At 38.6% G+C, this 20,487-nt stretch overlaps 1 protein-coding gene across 2 annotated transcripts in view; it reads right to left on the minus strand.

The window, feature by feature from the left end:
- Positions 1-19,642, minus strand: part of PGAP1 (post-GPI attachment to proteins inositol deacylase 1) — an 84,658-nt gene extending 65,016 nt beyond the window's left edge. The window contains exons 1-5 of one of the 2 annotated variants that reach the window (XM_024763447.1): positions 19,370-19,516; positions 12,379-12,532; positions 9,707-9,882; positions 5,287-5,458; positions 1,582-1,739 (exon numbers count right to left, since the gene is read on the minus strand). In XM_024763447.1, the coding sequence (XP_024619215.1) occupies positions 1,582-1,739; positions 5,287-5,458; positions 9,707-9,882; positions 12,379-12,532; positions 19,370-19,516 (807 nt within the window). Of the gene's footprint in view, positions 1-1,581; positions 1,740-5,286; positions 5,459-9,706; positions 9,883-12,378; positions 12,533-19,369 lie in introns of both variants that reach the window. The other variant, XM_024763446.1, reaches the window with a different exon arrangement.
- Positions 19,643-20,487: the final 845 nt, after the last annotated feature.

A 20,487-nucleotide genomic window follows, 5' to 3' on the forward strand; every position in this document is an offset into this window, starting at 1 on the left:
AATTCTATTGTGTTTAAGTGCCATTGCCTGCATGAGTGAATATTACAGTAGTTCAGCCTGCCCTACGAATGTAACTAAAGTCTCTAACTTAAACAATTTTTCTAGTCCCAATGGATTTAATGTCATCTAACTGTTCTTGAGATAATCAGTACAAAAATTACTTCTTAATAATTGTTTTTTTAAAGAGAACATACATATATAAAAGACTAGACTATTTGAGAGCTAAAAGCTAAGTAATTAAATATTTAAAAACTAAATAAAACTCAGATTATACAATAACCAGCTTTGAGAAAGTTCCATAATAAGTAAAATAATATCTTCATCAGAGATAAAGATATATAAGCTGCCTTGAACACAATACATTATCAAATGGATTAGAAAAAGGGAAGGACACGTCCGCCTCCCCCCGCCGCCACACACCATTAAAAAGACCAAATTCTTTAAAAGCTGGAGGAAAGGGTATCAATACAGCATCAAGCTCCAGACCAAGTCTAGGAAATAAGTTATATCCAATTTTATATGACTAAAACATCTATTTTTATACTAAGGAGTTCATATTTAGAGTTTTGAGAACTTCTAGCACATATCTACCCAAAATATTCAGCATCAAAAAACAAGATTCCTACCGATGATGAGGTTTGAGAGATTTAGTAAATTAGTACTAATTACTTCCAAAGCTATTATGGCTATATCACAACTCCTTCAGTTATAAGAAAATGGTGGATAAGAGCAGAATAGCTTAATAATTTTTGTTCTATGTATGGCAAGCATTCAGTAATACCTATTTACTGAATGAACAGCAGTAGGTGAACTGAGCAAAGGAGTATCTATTAAGAGAACAACTATGAAACAACTATCATCTAAAAAGCAAAAGGAATGCTATAAATTTTCTTTTTAGAAACTAAGTTATATTTGGAGATGACGTGTATACTGAGTTTAAAAGTTAAGCTCTTAACTAAAGACTTAAAGGTTAAACATACAAAAATAAGTCCTAAAAGGAAACCTGAGCTTATTTTACAGAAGCTGTGTATCCCAGTTAAAGACCAAATACTTGATGTCCTAGCAGGGAAGAATAATTAGCAAATTAATTAATCAGAGCTCTATCTATACTATCAAAGCTAATTTTTAAATTTTAAAATCAGTAAACCTTCATTCAAGTTTAAAATTCAAGAGTATGTGAAATGTTTGATCTTCCATTACCACTGTATACAGCATACCACTGAGATACACCCGGGGCCCCTGGACTTTAGTCCATACTTTTTTATACTTAAAACTCTAATCAATGGATAGGCACTTATTTTGAACAAGAAACAATCATCTTCATAAATAAGAGTCATTTGCACAAAGTTTCTAAGATCCTTTTCACCTTCCATGGATGTAAGTATCCACGCCTCTGTCTTTCCCAAATATTCACTGTTTCATGTTCTGTCTCTCACATACACATACACATGCACACTTGCACACACACAGTATACCAGACCAACTCAGGAATCATTTCTAACCGATTACATATCATTTCTCCTTTCATGCTCCACTGTGTCCATCATGTTACTACTTTAGTAGAATCTTTAAAAAGATTACCACAACAGATAAGGCACTGGTATGATGGCTTAATTTTGGTAGAAAAGTCAGTCCTGAACGAACTTGGTAATCCCGGAATCCTCCAGCTACAGACAGTGTGGTTAAATTTATGTGTCTAGCATTCAGAATCCAATAGTTGTTTACAGTCATATAAAAATCTGGTGGGAAATAAAAAAGACATATGTTAAAAATCAGTAACCATGCTCTGCAACAATAACCCATCTATAATACTAATATTAAACTGAATTTCTGTTTAAGCCATCTGAATTGTCTATAAGCAATGCCATCCACATTTCTCTATTTTGGGTAAAGTCAGTATCTTTACACATACTCTACTTTCCCCATCAGAGTACAAATACTAAGAGTCAGTAAAGGTATCAATAAAGAAAAAAGATAACCCAATTTTATTAGCTTTGACAAGTCCATAGAAAACAGGTCTCTACATTCCACAAGGATGTTGCTTGTTTATGAGCCACATAGTATAGAAAGAAACCCCCGAAATTCTTCCAAAGATATAAGTCTACTATGCTAAGGAGTTATATCAATAGATCTTCCTAATCATGGCTGTGTCCCTGCTTATAGGGCTTAGCAACTCTCTACTGCAGCCACCGTAGTACTGGTGACCAAACAAAGTATTAACTTCTTAAAATACAATCTATCAGGACAATGACAGTCACATTAGTCTTGGGACTCTCCACTGCAGAAAATCTGATGCTTAAGAAGATTCTATCCATTTATTGTAACAAGCGGTGCAGACAATTTTTCCACTTTATCTATGGAAGATGAGAAAAATTTAGTGTTGAAGATCTGAGGCCAGGGCAGGGGAGTTCTCATTTCCTATTATGATTATCAAAACTTAACTGCATTTTTTATCCTGGCATTTGATCCCATTGATGGCTTTTAACATTTTGGAACAGCAAACTCTTCTCATTAAAGATTTCAGTAGTATTCACTTAGATTGAGACAAAGCAGACCCATTCCTAATACCTCCAGGGCTTGGGATAAGAGTTCCAATGAGGTATACATGCCATATGTCTAAATACTTAAAAGTCAAACTTCCAGCTAACAAACTTAAATCAAATGTATTTTCTCTGCCCACCTCGACAAATATATCATTAAAAAAATAAAAAAAAAAATAAAAAAAAAAAGAATTCTAGGACACCTCAGAGTTGGACACCGGATTATGGCAGCATAGGGAGAGCATATCTCTGGCCACAGATTGCTGTGGAGATCTGCAGCAAAGGGGGAACAGATCACTGTGCTCTCTTCTTCTTCCCATCCACATTCCATCCTGCATCAGAAAGACCTCCTGTGCACATCAAAATTCTATCTGTACCTCATGCAGAGCCATCCCTTGGCCATAACTCAAGCTCAGGATTCTATATACCTGTCCTCAGGATAGATCCAAGTAAGAGGCTAAGGGAGTGGGCTTCAGGCATATGGGCAAGAAAAGTCTGAAGGACTGGCTACCTGGATCATAGTCCAGAAGTAAAGGTACAGCCTGTAAGTGGGGAGGCGGCTTGGCCTGTACACTCCACACCCTGTGGGGAATGGCAACATGAGAGCAGGGCCCTCTGAAGTACAGAGCTCACTGCAAGGCTTCCTTTCCCCTAGTTAAGGACAGTGTTTCCACCAAGTATAAATAGGGAATCTATTTCTGCAGGTCATATGGGTCTCCTAAAAACTTAAAATCCACCCTTGAACTTTTGTTTTTTCGTTCTAATTATGGCTTAATGCAATAAAAAATAAATACAGAATAAATGGCATAGAAGCTTGCTAATTACTGGACAGGCTCTCTGACCCTAAGAAGCACTTTCAGCCTAAGCCATTTAGAGACAGGCCATCAGTATCCTTCAAAAACAGTAAACCTGGGCTTCCCTGATGGCACAGTGGTTGAGAGTCCGCCTGCTGATGCAGGGGACACGGGTTCGTGCCCCGGTCTGGGAAGATCCCACGTGCCGTGGAGCGGCTGGGCCCGTGAGCCATGGCTGCTGTGCCTGTGCTTCCGGAGCCTGTGCTCCGCAATGGGAGAGGCCGCAGCAGTGAGAGGCCCACGTACCGCAAAACAAACAAACAAACAACAAAAAAAACAGTAAACCTGACTCTCTTGACAGTTCTTTCCTCAAAGAGATTTTTAAAATGCATTTTGAGTAATTATAATTTAACCTGCATGGCTCATCTACATATACCACATAAAATGCAGTTAAGAGAAAGAATTCTCAATTGTGATGACAAGTATTATGACTTGTCTATTATACCTTTAATTTTTTCCTAAATTAATCTGCATGGCTCATCTACATATACCACATAAAATGCAGTAAGAGAAAGAATTCTCAATTGTGATGACAAGTATTATGACTTGTCTATTATACCTTTAATTTTTTCCTAAACCTATTATAAATAATAATTATTAGAATCAGTAAAGCATATTTAACCAACTTCAATAATAAAACTAAAAATTTTTATTAGAAGAGTTCTACAGGCAAAGTTTTAAATGTAATAAGGAAAAAAATCAAACTTCTCTTTAAGTGCTACTGCCAGATATTCCAGCAAGTTAAGTTACTCCTTGGCAATGTTATGTTAAGATGGGTGCTTTGGAAAACTACTTTGGTTTGGAGTCACTAGGGTATATGCCTCACTTATCTGTAAACAAAATTTTCACCACAATTAAGATAATGCAAATTTTTATAGGGTAAGAAGTTATGTAAATTTACTGATTAGGAAAAATAATTATTTCTTTCTAAAGATTTTCTTCTACACATACAGCATTCCAAAAAGCAGTGAAGATAATACTTGACTTTCTTTAATAAAAAGTTGAGATAGTAGGCATTTAATTCTTATTCTGTGACTCTATGGATAGTAGGCATTTAATTCTTATTCTGTGACACTATCACTATTTAATTAGATGACAACAATCATAAACTCCTACTGTTCACTCAAAATTCTCTGCAACATTACAGTATAATCCATAATTTTATTTCCTCTGTTATCGTAATGTAACTCAATTCAGAGGCAGCATACACAAATGTTAAAAGCACAGGCCCAGAAACAAGCTTGCTGGAGTCAAATACCAGCTCCACTATTTTCTTGCCATGTGACTTTGGGCAAGAACTTTATCTTGGCCTCTTTTTTCTGTCCATGAACATGGCAATAACAATGGTACCTACCTCAAAGAACTGCCATAAGGATCAAATGATACAATAATCATGTAAAGTTCTTACCACAATATCCAAAATATAATAAGAGCTCTATAAAGATTACCTTACCTCATCATATAAAGTGTTAGCAGACCTATTTATTAAAAACAAACAAGGCATTTCTACTATTTTACTTAAATATAAGGTTATTTTGAATGAAGTACCCAGAGGAGTTAAAAAAAAAAAGGAAGTATAAACATACTTTAAGAGACCAAGAGTCATCCTCAAGAATAACTAAAATGAAGCTCAGGTGCCTAGGGGTTATAAGACACATGTTTTCCATGTTAAGATGCAAAAGGGAGAGAAAATTAACAGCAGTTTCAGTTATGAGCCTAAGTTGAAAGTCACTAAAAGAGATGCTCAGAATTGGAGGTGCTGATTTAAACCTAAGCTGCTTCACACATGGATAAACCTGTAGTATACTCTAAAGGGAGTAGGAGCTGCAAGGATCTGTTTAATCCTAAACAACAATGGGGAGGTCAGTTAGTGTTTATGTAACAGTACTCACCTGTAATGAAACGATCTAATGGCATCACAGGAGCAACATGAGGTGTTGCTTGTGTAATAAGAAGATTGATCAGATCCTGCTTAAAATTTTTCAACGTAAGCAATGCTCTTGCAACAAGGCCACCCATAGAATGACCAATTATCGCCACACTTTTTGGAGCAAATTCTTGACCCTATTTAAAAAATCACCAAGGCATGATTAAGGATTAATATCATAATAAATATACTAAATACTTCTCTCTACATATGAGCAATTTCATAGAAAAAAGAAAATTAAACTATTTATATAACCTCCCATAAGATACAGAAATACATTTTCATATATTTGTAATTAGTGTATACATATTTTGTGTTTTGCAAACATTTTTAACAGCTAGGCTTTGGTTTTCTGAACCAAAATCAGAACACTTGGTCTAGCAAATCATGTTTTTACCATTTGTTATATTGTATGTAAGAGGTGTAATTATATTTGGTGTATACCAGAATATTAGATTTCATAGGATATATAAAGTCAAATCATTTATTTGAAAATGGAAATAGCACAAAAAAGCCAGAACAGTTACAACTGCCACAGCAAAATACTACCTCATCATATTGATATATCCTATCTCATCAAATTATTTCTCTATTGTGTGCCTGGGTTTAAAAGGAAGCCAGCGTTCCACAACATCTATTCACTGACAATTACATATTTTATTTTTAAAATAAGTTTAGACTAATCCTTTGTCAGTTGCTTCGTTTACAAATATCTTCTCCCATTCTGAGGGTTGTCTTTTTGTCTTGTTTATGGTTTCTTTTGCTGTGCAAAAGCTTTTAAGTTTCATTAAGTCCCATTTGTTCATTTTTTAAATTTCCATTTCTCTAGAAGGTGGGTCAAAAAGGATCTTGCTGTGATTTATGTCAAAGAGTGTTCTTCCTATGTTTTCCTCTAAGAGTTTTATAGTGTCTGGCCTTATATTTAGGTCTTATCTGCTTTATTGCAGCAGTCTGGAACCAAACCCACAATATCTCTGATGTATACCTGTATTTCTCCTCCATTTGCTCTTTAGCTACATTTGCTTTTTTGTTGTTGTTACTCTAGAAATTACAATATACAGCCTTAACTTATCTACCAGAATTAATATTATACTTCTTACAGCAGTGGAATAATTCTATTTACTCCTCTTCCCATCCTTTTCACCATTAGTATATATTTTCCTTCTAAATAAATTATAAACCTCATAAGGAATTCATTACTGAAAATAAACTTTTTAACCTTTTAATTATGAACCAATTAGAGAAAAGTTGGAAAAATAGCACAGAGAGTTCCCATATACCTCTCACGCAGTTTTCCGCAATGTTAACATTTAATATAACCATACTACAATTATCAAAAACAAGAAATTAACATTGGTGCAGCAACAGAATTGACTGCAGACCTAATCTAAGTTTTACCAGTTTTCCCACTAATGTACTTTTTCTATTTCAGGGTTCCATCCAGCATCCCACCTTGCATTTATTGTTATTTCTCCTTAGTCTCCTCTAATCTGTGACAGTTCTTCAGTCTTTCCTCATTTTTTACGACCTTGATGCTTTTGAAGAGTACTGGTTAGTTATTTTATAGCATGTCTCTCGATTTCGGTTTGTCTGAAGTTTTCCCATGATTAGAATGAGGTTATGCATTTTTGACAATAATGCCACAGAAACTATGGTGCAGCATGTCAGGAGATTCATGATATCAATATGTCTTATTACTGGTAATGTTAATCTTGGTTAAGATGATGTCTACCAGGTTTCTTATTGTGAAGTTCTTTCCCTTTGTAGGTAATAAATATTTTAGAAAAGATACTGTGAAACCATGTGAATATCCTTTTCCTCCTCAAACCTTCACCTACTGATTTTAGCACCCATGATGAATCTTGTCTGTAGCAATTATTACTGTGCCGTTCACCTAACGGGAATTTTTAATTTCCCTCTTTCCTTCTACTAATCACAAAACTGCCAGTTTTCGTTACTCTGAAAATGTCTTTATTTTGTCCTCATTTTTGCTAGATATAGTTTTAAGTTGAGAGTCCCCTCCCACCCCATCATCCTCCAAAAACCTTTAAGATGCTGTTCTATTGTTTTGGGCTTTCATTATTTCTGATGGAGACCAGCGATAATTTTTATTGTTTTACCTATAGGTAAAGAGTCTTTTTTTCTCTGGCTGCTTTTAAGATTTTCTCTTTACTTTGGTTTTGAACAATTTGACTAGGATAAACTTGGGTGTGATTCTGTGTTTATCCTGCTTGACATTCATTGACCTTCTTGATCTGTCGGTTGAAAATTTTAATCAGAATTGTAAATTTGGGGCCTTTAGTTCTTTGAATATTATTTCTTTTTTAAATAAATTTATTTATTTATTTTTGGCTGTGTTGGGTCTTTGTTTCTGTGCTAGGGCTTTCTCTAGTTGCGGCAAGCGGGGGCCACTCTTCATCGCGGTGTGTGGGCCTCTCACTGTCGCGGCCTCTCTTGTTGCGGAGCACAGGCTCCAGACGCGCAGGCTCAGTAGTTGTGGCTCATGGGCCTAGTTGCTCCGCGGCACATGGGATCTTCCTAGACCAGGGCTCGAACCCGTGTCCCCTGCATTGGCAGGCAGACTCTCAAGCACTGCGCCACCAGGGACGCCCAAGTTCTTTGAATATTTTTTCCTCTTATATTTCTCTCTCTTCTTCTTCTGGGGTTCCAGTTATGTATGTGTTAGCCTACTTAGTATTGTACCACAGATTCCTGAGGCTCTGTCCTTTCCATCCTTTTATCCTCTGTGCTTCATATTTTTGATAGTTTTTAACTGTCCTGTCTTCAAATTCAATGATCTCTTGTTCTGCAGTGTTCAACCTGCTTAAAGCCTATGTACTGAATTTTTCATTTCTGTTTTATTGTTTCAGTTCTCAATTTTTCCTTTTTATTCGTTATTTATTTATTTATAGCTGCATTGGGTCTTCGTTGCTGCATGCAGGCCTTTTCTAGTTGTGGCAAGCAGGGCTACTCTTTGTTGCAGTGTGTGGGCTTCTCATCGTGGAGCATGGGCTCTAGGGGCACGGGCTTCAGTAGCAGTGGTACACAGGCCTAGTTGCTCCATGGCATGTGGGATCTTCCCTGACCAGTGTTTGAACCCATGTCCCCTGCATTGGCAGGCAGACTCCAAACGACTGCGCCACCACGGAAGTCCGTTCTTTTTCTTTTTTAATAGTTTCCATGTCTCTACTGAGCTCCCTCATCTGTTCCCTTGTTGTTTGCATCTTTTATTCTAAATCCTTAACTTTGATGTTTTTGAGGCTTATATGGAAGCATTCTTAAGGTGGATCCTAGAGTAGCTCTTACTTTAGGGCTAGAGTAGCTCTATTCTTAAATCGTGTCCTTTCTTGGGTCTCAAATGAATGCCCAATGTTCAGATAAGTCTTTCTAACTAGCTGATCAGAACTCCTGGGCACCAAGTGGCCTTTCAAATCTCAATTCAACCCACAATTCCCCATGAGCTGTTTTTGCCAGGACTTGCACAATGGTATACCAAGGGAGGAAATGACATATCCTAGTAGGTAGTAGAATTATCCCTGACGCTGTTTAGAATTGCTGGCACAGATGAATTTGAGTCTGTTGTACTGCTTTTTTAAATTTCTCTAGGGACATATATTCCCCCTTATTCCTTGCACCTGAAGTAGACATACCCCACCACTTCCTCCTTGGTATGCTACTGCCTTGTAGCCTCTTGCCCTGTGCCTACGTAGCATAGCACTCAAAGACTGAAAGATTCAAATTTCTAGAGCTCCCGTCTCTGCCTAGTTCTCTTCTTTCTCCTACCTGACCACAAATCTAGCCATTTCAGTAGTCCCAAATTCCAATCTCTGCCTTCTTCAGCTTAGTGATATCAATTTGCTGTTCTTGACCTCTAAAAATTTACCCCATGGTCTGGAAAATGCTTCCAGGCAGAAAGCCGGGCACTCACGGAGCTCACCTCACATGTTTCCCCTCTTTCAGTGGTCACAGTCCTTTACCACTTGGTTGTCCAACACCTGAAAACATGTGCTTCAGATACCTTGGCTAGTTTTATAGTTGCTTACATATGGAAGTAGTCTACTCCAGTACCAGTTATTTAGCCAAAACTAGAAGCAGAAATCCATACTAATGGCTTTAGGAAATGCACTGCACTCCTAATTTATACATAAAGTAAAAAAAATTTTTTTTCCAAAATTCACAAGATTTCTTGTAAATTGAATTTGAACTTCAAAACCCACCACTGAGTTCAAAACGACAGAGTCCCACACAAAAAAACCTTTGTGCTACCTTTGCTTCAACTTCCATACGAACAAATAAATAATTTAAAATATGCTGAGTCCCTTTAACCAAAAAAAAAAAAAAACCCAATAGGTTGATCACTATTGATTTGTATGATTATCTTGTACCTTATAGAGCTTGAGAATTGTTTTAATGCATTCATGTACAAACTTGGTCTGCTTCTGAAGACTTCCACCATACAGTGCCACCAGTTCTTCATTGAAATTCACACTAAAGAAGTCAAAGTGGTACTTGAAGTCAATGTCTTCAGCTTTTCTAAGTGCAATAGAGCCGATAGAACGAACTGCAGAGGAAAAAGGTGAAGTGCACATTAAACAAAAATTTTTAAAGTTTCATCTATTCTTGCTTCAAAGTCTCTTAACAAATAACTTTATCCCACATTCTGAATACAACCTATTTCAGGGTGACATCCTTAACAACAGCAGTTTAGAAAAACAAACCAACTTAGCAATTGTGTGTCTTGTCCTGTAAATTTTTTTAAGTTAAGTATAACGTGAATGGTTCATTCATTCTCTACCTGCTTCCCCTTCAGTAGGAGCAACAATAGCTAAAAGGGAGGGAAGGATTCCTTGAAGAATAAGAAATAGGAATTTTGTCACACTTCAGGATTTTAAGAATGAGAAAATTCCTACAAGAAACGTCTGCTCATTACAGCTCATCACAGTGGTGTAAATACTCATGCATAATTTGTCTCTTTTTCTTACACATGACATCCAATCATTAGTAAATCTTGTCATCCTCTACCTGCTAAATATATCCCCAATCAAGGCTTCTCACCATTTCCACCACCACCTTCCTAATCCAAGCACCATCATCTCTTGGCTGAACTGCTCTAAGAGTTTCCTAAATGGTCTCTCTGCTTCCACTGTTTTAGGTTTTGATAAAGTAGTCCACATATATGTACAACTTTTTTTTTAAGTTGCTGGTCTCTTAATTTCAAATGCATTTCTCATTTCCTGCATTTGTACTCTCTAGGTTTTGGGTTTAGCAAACAAAATAGCTGTTTAGCACTCCTTTTTTTTTAACATATATAACTCACATACTATACAACTAATTGTATAAAGTGTACAATTCAATGATATTTTGTATAGTCAACCATTTCTGCAATCTAACTTTAGACATTTTTTAATCACCCCAGAAAGAAAACCCTGTACTCATTAGCAGTTACTCCTCATTCCTCTTCTCCTAATTCCTAGAAAGCACTAATATACATATGCGTGCATATATATATGTATATATATATATAGAGAGAGAACTGAATCACTTTGCTGTACAACTGAAACTAACACAACATTGTAAATCAAATATACTTCAATTTTTAAAAAATCTAAGATGATAATAAAAACAGTAAAAGTTATTTTTACTAGATAAAAAAACAAAAACCCGATGTTAAGTGGAAGAAGCCAGACACAGAACAGTGCGTACTGAGTGATTATATTTATAGTGCAACGTTTAAAAATAGCCCCAAACAAGTAGACTATATTAGCGATGCATACTTAGATGCTAAAACTATAAAGTCAAGAAAATGACTACCTTAAAGTTAGGAAGGGAGGGAATTTTGATCAGGAAGGGGCACACAGGAGGCTTCCAGGGTGCTGGCAACCTTCTACTTCTTGACTTGGGTTTTGGTTCCATGGGTACTCACTTTATAATCATTTTTAACCTAATAGCCATATTCTATGCATTTCTCTGTATATGTGTTATATTTCAAACACAATGATTAAATTAAAAAATCAGAGTATATCATTTCCTACCCAAACCCTCCAATAGTTTCCCATCACACTTAGATCAAAATTCTAAGACTCTTCCACAGCTTTTATGACATAGCCTATGGCTACTTTTCCATCCTCATCTCTTTTCACTTTCTCTAGTCTCAGTGGCCTTGAACGCACCAAGCACGTTCCTGCCTCCGGGTCTTCCCCAAATAGTCACATACCTCAGTCCCTTGCTACATTCAAGCCTCCGCTCAAAATGTCATCTCCTCATACTGGCCTTCCCTGGCCACTTCATCTAAACTAGCCACCTCCAGACCCTGTTTATCCTTTATCCCTTACTCTGGTTTATTTTTCTTTCTAACTTTTAATATTACTGGCATACTAATATCTAGAATATGTAGAATACTGCCTGGCTCATGGTAGGTACCCCATAAATATTTGCTAGCTAAATAGATAAAATGTAAGTAATTATACTAAATGTTGAAATAATTCTATTCTCATTATACAAAAGAATACACCATTTAATAACAACAAAAAAAGAGCAGGTTTTAGCTGAAATTACTTCTAGATTGCCTGACTGTTAGGCCAAAAATAACTGCTATATTTCAATTTGGAATCTGTACACATAACTTCCCTACCCCCACCTTTCTGTGTTTCCCTCAGTATTATTTCTAGATCTAATTTAAATAGCTCCAAAACAAAGAAACCAGTCTCCTCTCTTGTTCAGCAATAACATAAACCACTGACTTACTTCTCTAATCAATGCTTTAGGTTCTGTTTTCTGTACCCTCCACTTCTAACCTAAACCTCTTTCTTCTGCTGATTCCTGAATCCCTATATCATCTATTTATCCTTCCACTCCATCTTATCTTCTCCTACTTACTCTTTGCAAAGTGGCTTGCAGCTATTCTTTTTTGTGTACTTCTCACATGTACCTCTCTCAGACAAAATGTCATATATTTGTGTCTCCCAGTATACCTAGCATAATACCTAACACAGAGTACATGTCTGATAAATTCTTCAACTGAATTTCACAGCTTTCAAAATTTACTTTTGAGACTTACCTTGCTTATAACTTCCAGCATTACCGGGAAGAAAGAGAACAGGAATACCCGTTAAAGGGAGAACCTTGTGTTCTTCAGCATAGGATCCTTCTCCATAAAGATATAATTCATAGGCAGGATAGCGTTTTGCCAGTTTCTTTGGAAGTTCTATTTTCTATAGAAAAAAAAAAAGCAACGTCACTTTGATCAGTTTTACTAATACAATTCAGTCTCACCGTACCCAATTCTGAATTTGAAATAGTACAATATAAAAATATTACTGATGATAAAACTACACTTAATGCACAAGTTCTACTTTTAGTTTACACATATGAAGACTCAATCTTGAGTTATGTGAGCTTTAAACCATGTAGTCTTCAAGAAAGCATAAAATGGGACTACTTGAAATTCTAATAAATACAAATTACTCAGAATAGCTACCGGCAAGAGAAAAACACTGGTTTATGTCAGCAAGTTCCATGTTAACATAATTGAAAATGCATTTAATTTAGTATCAGTTATCAATTATACTTAGAAATGATAAAAGCTTTCCATTATCAAATGAATTCTTTTTTGCTATTTTAAACTGTTTTGTAATGTCTCTCTCCTTTCACTCAGGCCTAACTATATACTCCAAGCTGTTACATCATTCAAAGGAAAGTAAGTTTGTTTTATAATGCAGCTTTCTGACCTCTCAACTTAATATGCTTGACCTACAATGTGCTTAACAAATTAATCTGAACCCTACAGCCATGTCTTGGTTGAGACATGTACACTCTTCTCACCATGAACGTTCCAGTGAATTAGCATCTGTTTCAGTTTTCATAGAGTTGGTGCATGGTTTATCAGCAAGCCTAAAACTACTCTGCAATTCATATTACTGTATACCAAATGAGCCAGTAATTCACATAACATTTCTTTCGGCAAAATACAAATGAAGTCTTAATGTCATCCACAAAAGGTAGGCATCTATAAAAGTGGGAGTAAAGTATAAGCTCTTCTTCTCCTTTTTTCCCCCGAAGGGATGGAGACTGTTAAAAATGAAACCAGTTACATTAAACAGTAGATTTTATTTAAGTAGACATCAACAGATTTAATGATCTAGCAGTAATGTACACGTGCTTGGTAAAAATTTTAACTACTGAATGAATTTTGAAAATTGTAAATGGATAATGACTACTGAAAACAATCACTGTTCTAGAAAGCATAATTCTGATCATTCATGCAAATTCCTGAATATTCCTTTCAGGATAGTACCATAAACAATCTGTGCCAATAACACCATGAAAACATCTTTAGAGATTGTGACCTTATTGTTTAAGATACCAGCAACTTTATCTCCTCAAATATTCAAAATACAGAGATACCAACCCCACTATTTGCTTTATATGTGTACATGGACTTCAACTCAAATTAGTCCCAATATTAATTATGCATAGTAAATAATCAAAAATAAAAATGATATAATATTTTTTCTTTAGGTACAAATTAAGCAAAAAAAATATGAGAGAAAAAGGGAACAGTTATCCTAACTCCTCTCAATTTCGTACACCATTTGATATAGCAGTACATGCGTATTAGATCACTATTCTTTTTAGGACAGTAACTAAAGAAGTTTTGAACTCCTTGAAAATTAACTCAGAAGAACAGGAACTATCAAATATACAGAAAAAGAAATATTTAATTCTCTGGAGACAGAAAAACAAGCAAAAGAATGTTACTTGATATATTTCATAATCTACTATGATAAAGGCAATTTCATAGTTGAGACAATGTACATTTAAAAATATAAAATCATCAGACAGCGGGTAAGATGGCGGAGGAGTAAGACGCGGAGATCACCTTCATCCCCACAGATACATCAGAAATACATCTACACGTGGAACAACTCCTACAGAACACCTACTGAACGCTGGCAGAACACCTCAGACCTCCCAAAAGGCAAGAAACTCCCCACGTACCTGGGTAGGGCAAAAGAAAAAAGAACAAACAGAGACAAAAGAATAGGGACGGGACCTGCACCAGTGGGAGGGAGCTGTGAAGGAGGAAAGGTTTCCACACACTAGGAAGCCCCTTCGAGGGCGGAGACTACGGGTGGCGGAGGGGGGAAGCTTCAGAGCCGCGGAAGAGAGCACAGCAACCGGGGTGCGGAGGGCAAAGCGGAGAGATTCCCGCACAGAGGATCCGTGCCAACCAGCACTCACCAGCCCGAGACGCTTGTGTGCTCACCCGCCAGGGCGGGCGGGGCTGGGAACTGAGTCTCGGGCTTTGGTCTGAACGCAGGGAGAGGACTGGCTGCGTGAACACAGCCTGAAGGGGTTAGTGCACCGCGGCTAGCCGGGAGGGAGTCCGGGAAAAAGTCTGGACCTGCAGAAGAGGCAAGAGACTTTTTCTTCCCTCTGCTTCCTGGCGCGCAAGGAGAGGGGATTCAGAGCGCTGCTTAAAGGAGCTCGAGACGGGTGCGAGCCACGGCTAACAGCGCAGACCCCAGAGACGGGCACGTCCGTTTTTTTCAGTTTTTTTTTAATTTTACTTCTTAAAAAAATTTTTTTCTAAATAATTATTTATTTTAATTATTTTATTTTATCTTACTTTATTTTACCTTCTTCCTTCCTCTCTTCCTCCCTTCCTCCCTTCCTCTCTTTCTCCCTTTCTACTTTTTCTCCCTTTTATTCTGAGCCATGTGGATGAAAGGCTATTGGTGCTGCAGCCAGGAGTCAGTGCTGTGCCTCTGAGGTGGGAGAGCCAACTTCAGGGCACTGGTCCACAAGAGACCTCGCAGCTCCACGTAATATCAAACGGCGAAAATCTCCCAGGGATCTCCATCTCAACACCAAAAGTCCACAGACACCCCCAAACACACCACCAGACATGGACCTGCCCACATGAAAGACAAGATCCAGCCTCATCCATCAGAACACAGGCACTAGTCCCCCCCACCAGGAAGCCTACACAACCCACTGAACCAACTTTAGCTACGGGGGACAGACACAAAAACAACGGGAACTACGAACCTGCAGCCTGCAGAAAGGAGATCCCAAACATAGTAAGACAAGCAAATTGAGAAGACAGGAAAACACACAGCAGATGAAGGAGCAAGATAAAAACCCACCAGACCCAACAAATGAAGAGGAAATAGGCAGTCTGCCTGAAAAAAAATTAAGAATAATGATAGTAAAGATGATCCGAAATCTTGGAAGTAGAATAGAGAAAATGCAAGAAACATTTAACAAGGACCGAGAAGAACTAAAGATGAAACAAGCAACAATGAACAACACAATAAATGAAATTACAAATACTCTAGATGGGATCAATAGCAGAATAACTGAGGCAGAAGACCAGATAAGTGACCTGGAAGATAAAATAGTGGAAATAACTACTGCAGAGCAGAATAAAGAAAAAAGAATGAAAAGAACTGAGGACAGTCTCAGAGACCTCTGGGACAACACTAAATGCACCAACATTCGAATCACAAACAAACCTCACTCTAATTATTCTTACCTATTTCCTTATAATTTATACATGCCACATTTTCAATTTTTTAATATGTTCCAAAATTCAAGATTCAACAGAGTATATACTGAAAAGGCTCTCCTACCCCTGGTTCGTTAGCCATCCAGTTCCTTACCCAGAAGGTAACCAATGTTAGTGCTTCCAGAAATACCAATATTTTACATATATACAAATACAGGCAAATTTGTTTTAGGTTATTTCTCCTTTTTATATAAATGATAACATACTATAAATACTACTTATGGAATGTATCCTGGTATTCCCACCTTCACCAATGCTGTTCTTTATTCCTGCAATTTTCTTGTTTCTGCACCTTGTGAACTGTATACATACCCTCCACTGCCCAGTGCACAACCTCTTCTCGATAGCCTTTGACTACCCAAGACGAACACGGCTGCTCTCTTCTGTGAAGAGCCTCGTACACACTCTCTTACAGTGAAATTATAACATTTAACACATTACATTTTACTTATCCATTTCACTCCTGTCTCCCCCATTATATTTTAAAAACATAAATTTAAAGGCACAAGGTGTGATTCATCTCTAATTCCCTCTCACCCATACCCAGGATCTAGAATATATCTACACAGAGAAGTCATGAAATAAATTATATGCTAAATAAACATTACACTTAATAACAAAATATATGAATCATATTTCCCAATATCAACATTTCCTTTCAGAGGGCAACTGTCAGGTCACATATCTAAAGAGAGCCAAACAAACTGTTGCATGAAAAAACACAACACAGATGTTTTCTTATCGAATTCTACAATTTGCCTAAAACTGTTTGCTACCAAATACAAGCTCTGCCTTGCTGTCATAATAAGGCAAGAAGCTTTAAAGGATAGTGTGTATTTTGCTTGGTAGGTGTGTGAGATGTTCAATTAACTCTGAATAAGTGAGTCTAGGAAAACTAAAGGTAGAGGATTAATAAAGATACTCAAACAATTTAAAATTCAAACAATTTTTTCAGAGTTTCAAATTCCTGTCCCACATTTTATTTTTAAAATGGAGAATAAAATTGAGCATGTTTCAACTAACCTTTCAAGTGCCTCTAAAATTCTGCTAAAGAATATGCAAACGAGCAGTAAAAAAGAAGAAAAGCATCAAGAAAGAGAAGAAAACCCAACAACCAGGACATCCCATATGCTGAATATCAACCTGTGAACAATTAGAGCTTACTATAAAATATAATTAAAAGCAATATAAAAAATATGTTTAGAACGCTTTTAACAAACCATTGGTTCTTAATTGGCTGAGCCCAATTATCCAGAAAGCTCACATTATATTCAAAATGAATCATTTCTGTAGGCAGGTTTAACTGTATTTGTAAAATAACTCAACCTAGGGCTTCCCTGGTGGCGCAGTGGTTGAGAGTCCGCCTGCCAATGCAGGGGACACAGGTTCGTGCCCCGGTCTGGGAAGATCCCACATGCCGCAGAGCGGCTGGGCCCGTGAGCCATGGCCGCTGAGCCTGCGCGTTCGGAAAAATTAAAAAAAAAAAAAAACAAAAACTCAACCTAGTGTGCACAATAAAAAGAGTAAGAGTCAAAGACAAATACTGTAGTGAATAAACACTTTTTACAGCATAAAAATAAAAATGTACTGAAAATGTGTATCAAAAACTCCTGCCACTGTAATATTACTGTGCTAACGTATTATTAACACAAGTGTAAAACCTCAAAACAGCAAAAATAACTAAATAAGACTACCTAACAACACCAAAAAACCCAAATAGCTCTTTTGCATTAGCTACACTAATTTTCTCTGTCTTTCCAGTCAATTTTATGAGGCACGAAATGTATCTGTGAGGTCCATATGCTTTGTTCCCAACACTAAGTGATTTCTACTACTGCAAATATTAAAATAGTTTCAATAATTGTGGGTAATCCAAAAATAAATGGGAATTAGTACTGTATTGTTCCAAAATGATTTTATTTTAACCAAACTCTTCAATGCAGTACAAAACTAAAATGACCTACTTCAATCTCCTGAGAGTTTCCTAATTATTAAACTATAGAAAAATGAAAGGAGATTATAAGGGCTCTATTTTCAGTTTTTTAAAAAATCTAAACTAAAAGCCCATATATTTAACTATATGTGGCCTCTGATAAACATAAACCAGCATATTCATTTAGAAATTAAAAGACAACTGTAACATGTTAAAATGTGCTCCTTCAATAGCATCTGGTATCAAATGCTTCCACTTCCTTATAAGCACTGATGCAAAACCAAGGTAAAGATCTCAAAACAAATGAAATCTAAATTCGAATTTTGCCCATGGGAAAGGATGTTGTTCAGCAATTTAAACCTTAAGTAGTTTTAAGATCTAAATAATAGCAGGAAAATCAAATAATATGCTCCTTCGTAATGACCTGTACACGGAAACAATCAGGATATGCATCCTTCACCTCAAATAATAAATCTGCTATGGTTTTAAATGCATTGTATCAATATGTATTATAGTACACATACTTCTAAGGTAGGGAGTTATCATTACAATACATAGTCCATAATTAGGAGATGCATTTATAAAGAAAAGAATCATTCGGAAGAAATTTCTTTGGACGGTTGTGCAATTTGTCACCATCTCTTTTTACAGCTGGTCATGAATGAAATTCTAGCGTCTACTATGCTGAACTGATAAAGCAACTGTGACTGAAAATATCCAAAATGGAACGAAAGAGGTGGGGGCGGAGAGAGGAAGAGAAAGAAGGGCCGGGTCTCTCTTCAATTGCAAACACAGTTGAGAAAACAAAAATAACACCATGAAATAGATTTTGTATGCAACTGGTAAGGGACGACACGCATCAACACAGGATGCATGCACACGCACCGACCCACGACCTACAAAACAAGAGGTCTCCGCAAAACCTTCACAGGAGAGAACTGTGCTAGTTCCCCATTTATTTACTCATCAGGTTAGCCTTTCAGACGTAAACCCCTTAAGTCTCTAAGGCAACCCTGGGAACTGTGTAGCCAGTACACGCTCTGCAGAAGCTCGGTTCCTTTCTAGAAAAGCGACAGCTGACGCGCAAACACCTGGGCGGGAGGGGAAGAATTTCGGCGCGTGGGAAGCAAAGGAGTGCCCGGGGCACCTGTTAAGGCAGGGAGGCGGGGAGGATGGGGTCTGGGTTTGGGGAGAGGGACTGGAGCTGAGTCTCTGGGGATGAGGGGCGTTGGGCCCGGCCCTTCTGATGAGCCTGTGCTTGGGGATTTGGGACCGCGAAAGAACCGGGCAGCAACCTCGAGGGGGGCGGGAAGCATGCTCGGGGAACCATCTATCAAACACCCCACCGTGAAGAGAGGACACAAAGGGCAGGAGAAAGGGGCCGCGGGGGGCTGCGGAGTCTTCCGGGGCGAAGCAAGCGGGGACAAGATTGGGCTAAGGGGGCAGGAGAGGCGCGGGGAACCGACGCAGGGGAAACACACAGAAGGGCCAGGCTGGAGGGGCCCGAGCCTCGGAGCGCCCAGCGAAGGGAGGGCGAAACCTCACCTGATACTCCGGATACTCAAACATGTAGCTCATACTACACTTGTTTTCCTCAAAGCCGAAGAAGACGTCCCACAGCCCCAGGGTCGCCATGAAGACCATGAGGGCATAAAACGCCAGGTTCCAGAGATTGACGGAGTGGAGGAACATGGTGCCGCCGCCGCCGCCGCCGCGGGACCCCTAGCCCTGACTCAGGGAGCCGAAGAACGCCCGGCTGCCAGCCCGGGAGCTAAGCCCAAGCGCCGCGCGCCTGCGCGGATGAACGGCCAGCCCGCGGGCTCCGCGCAGTGCGCCTGCGCGTAGCCTCTCTGCTCACCTCCCGCCTGCAGAGGGGGAGGCGGCGTTTGCTGGGGGAGCGCGAATGAGAGGGCCGAGAAGGGAGAAACCGAAGTGGGCTGGGTTGGAGGGTGAGGGGAGAGGGGGAAGGGCGCGAGTAAAAGGAAAAGGAGAAAGGGGAGGAAAGGGCAATGAGAAGCTGGCTGGAGGGAAAGAAGAAGCAGTGGGGGGCGGGGGGTACTAGCGAAGGATGGGCGGAGCGCGGGGTTCTGCAAGCGAGGAGTGGGAAGGGCTGGGGGTGGGCGTCGGGGGCGCTAACCTGGAGACGAGGAGGCGATTAATGACGGTGAGCCAACCGGGAAGGGGGACATCAGAGCCCGGAGGCCATCAGCTGTCACGTCGCGAACACCTCTCCTGCGCAGCTTAAAAACCCTAACCGTTCCATTTTGAAACGCCTCAGGCCTCCGCGATTTCGGTTCTCCCAGCGGTGGTGGAGCACATTCACAGCTCTCTGGACCAGTTAGCTTAAACAGGGAACAAATGGCTTTTTCTCCCCCTCTTTGACCGCCGACGCCGGCCGAGTAGGTAACAGCGCTTAAAAGCACGGACTCTTTAAAAACCACCAGCAGGTCGACGAGATTCTGGTCTTGGTATAAGATGAAAGCCTGAATCACAAAAAGCATCGTTAGTCTTTAACGTTACCAAATTTTTCATTAACACTGATGCTCCCGATAGGTACTGCGTGATCCGTTTATCGCTGACTTGCCTTACTCCTCAGAATCTCCTCCACCTCTATGGAAACTGGTTCCACATTAACATGTGGAGGAAAATTCGCTCAAGCTTCC

This window comes from Neophocaena asiaeorientalis, unplaced genomic scaffold (genome assembly GCF_003031525.2).
Source record: "Neophocaena asiaeorientalis asiaeorientalis breed wild unplaced genomic scaffold, Neophocaena_asiaeorientalis_V1.1 scaffold844, whole genome shotgun sequence".
Lineage (NCBI taxonomy): Eukaryota > Metazoa > Chordata > Mammalia > Artiodactyla > Phocoenidae > Neophocaena > Neophocaena asiaeorientalis.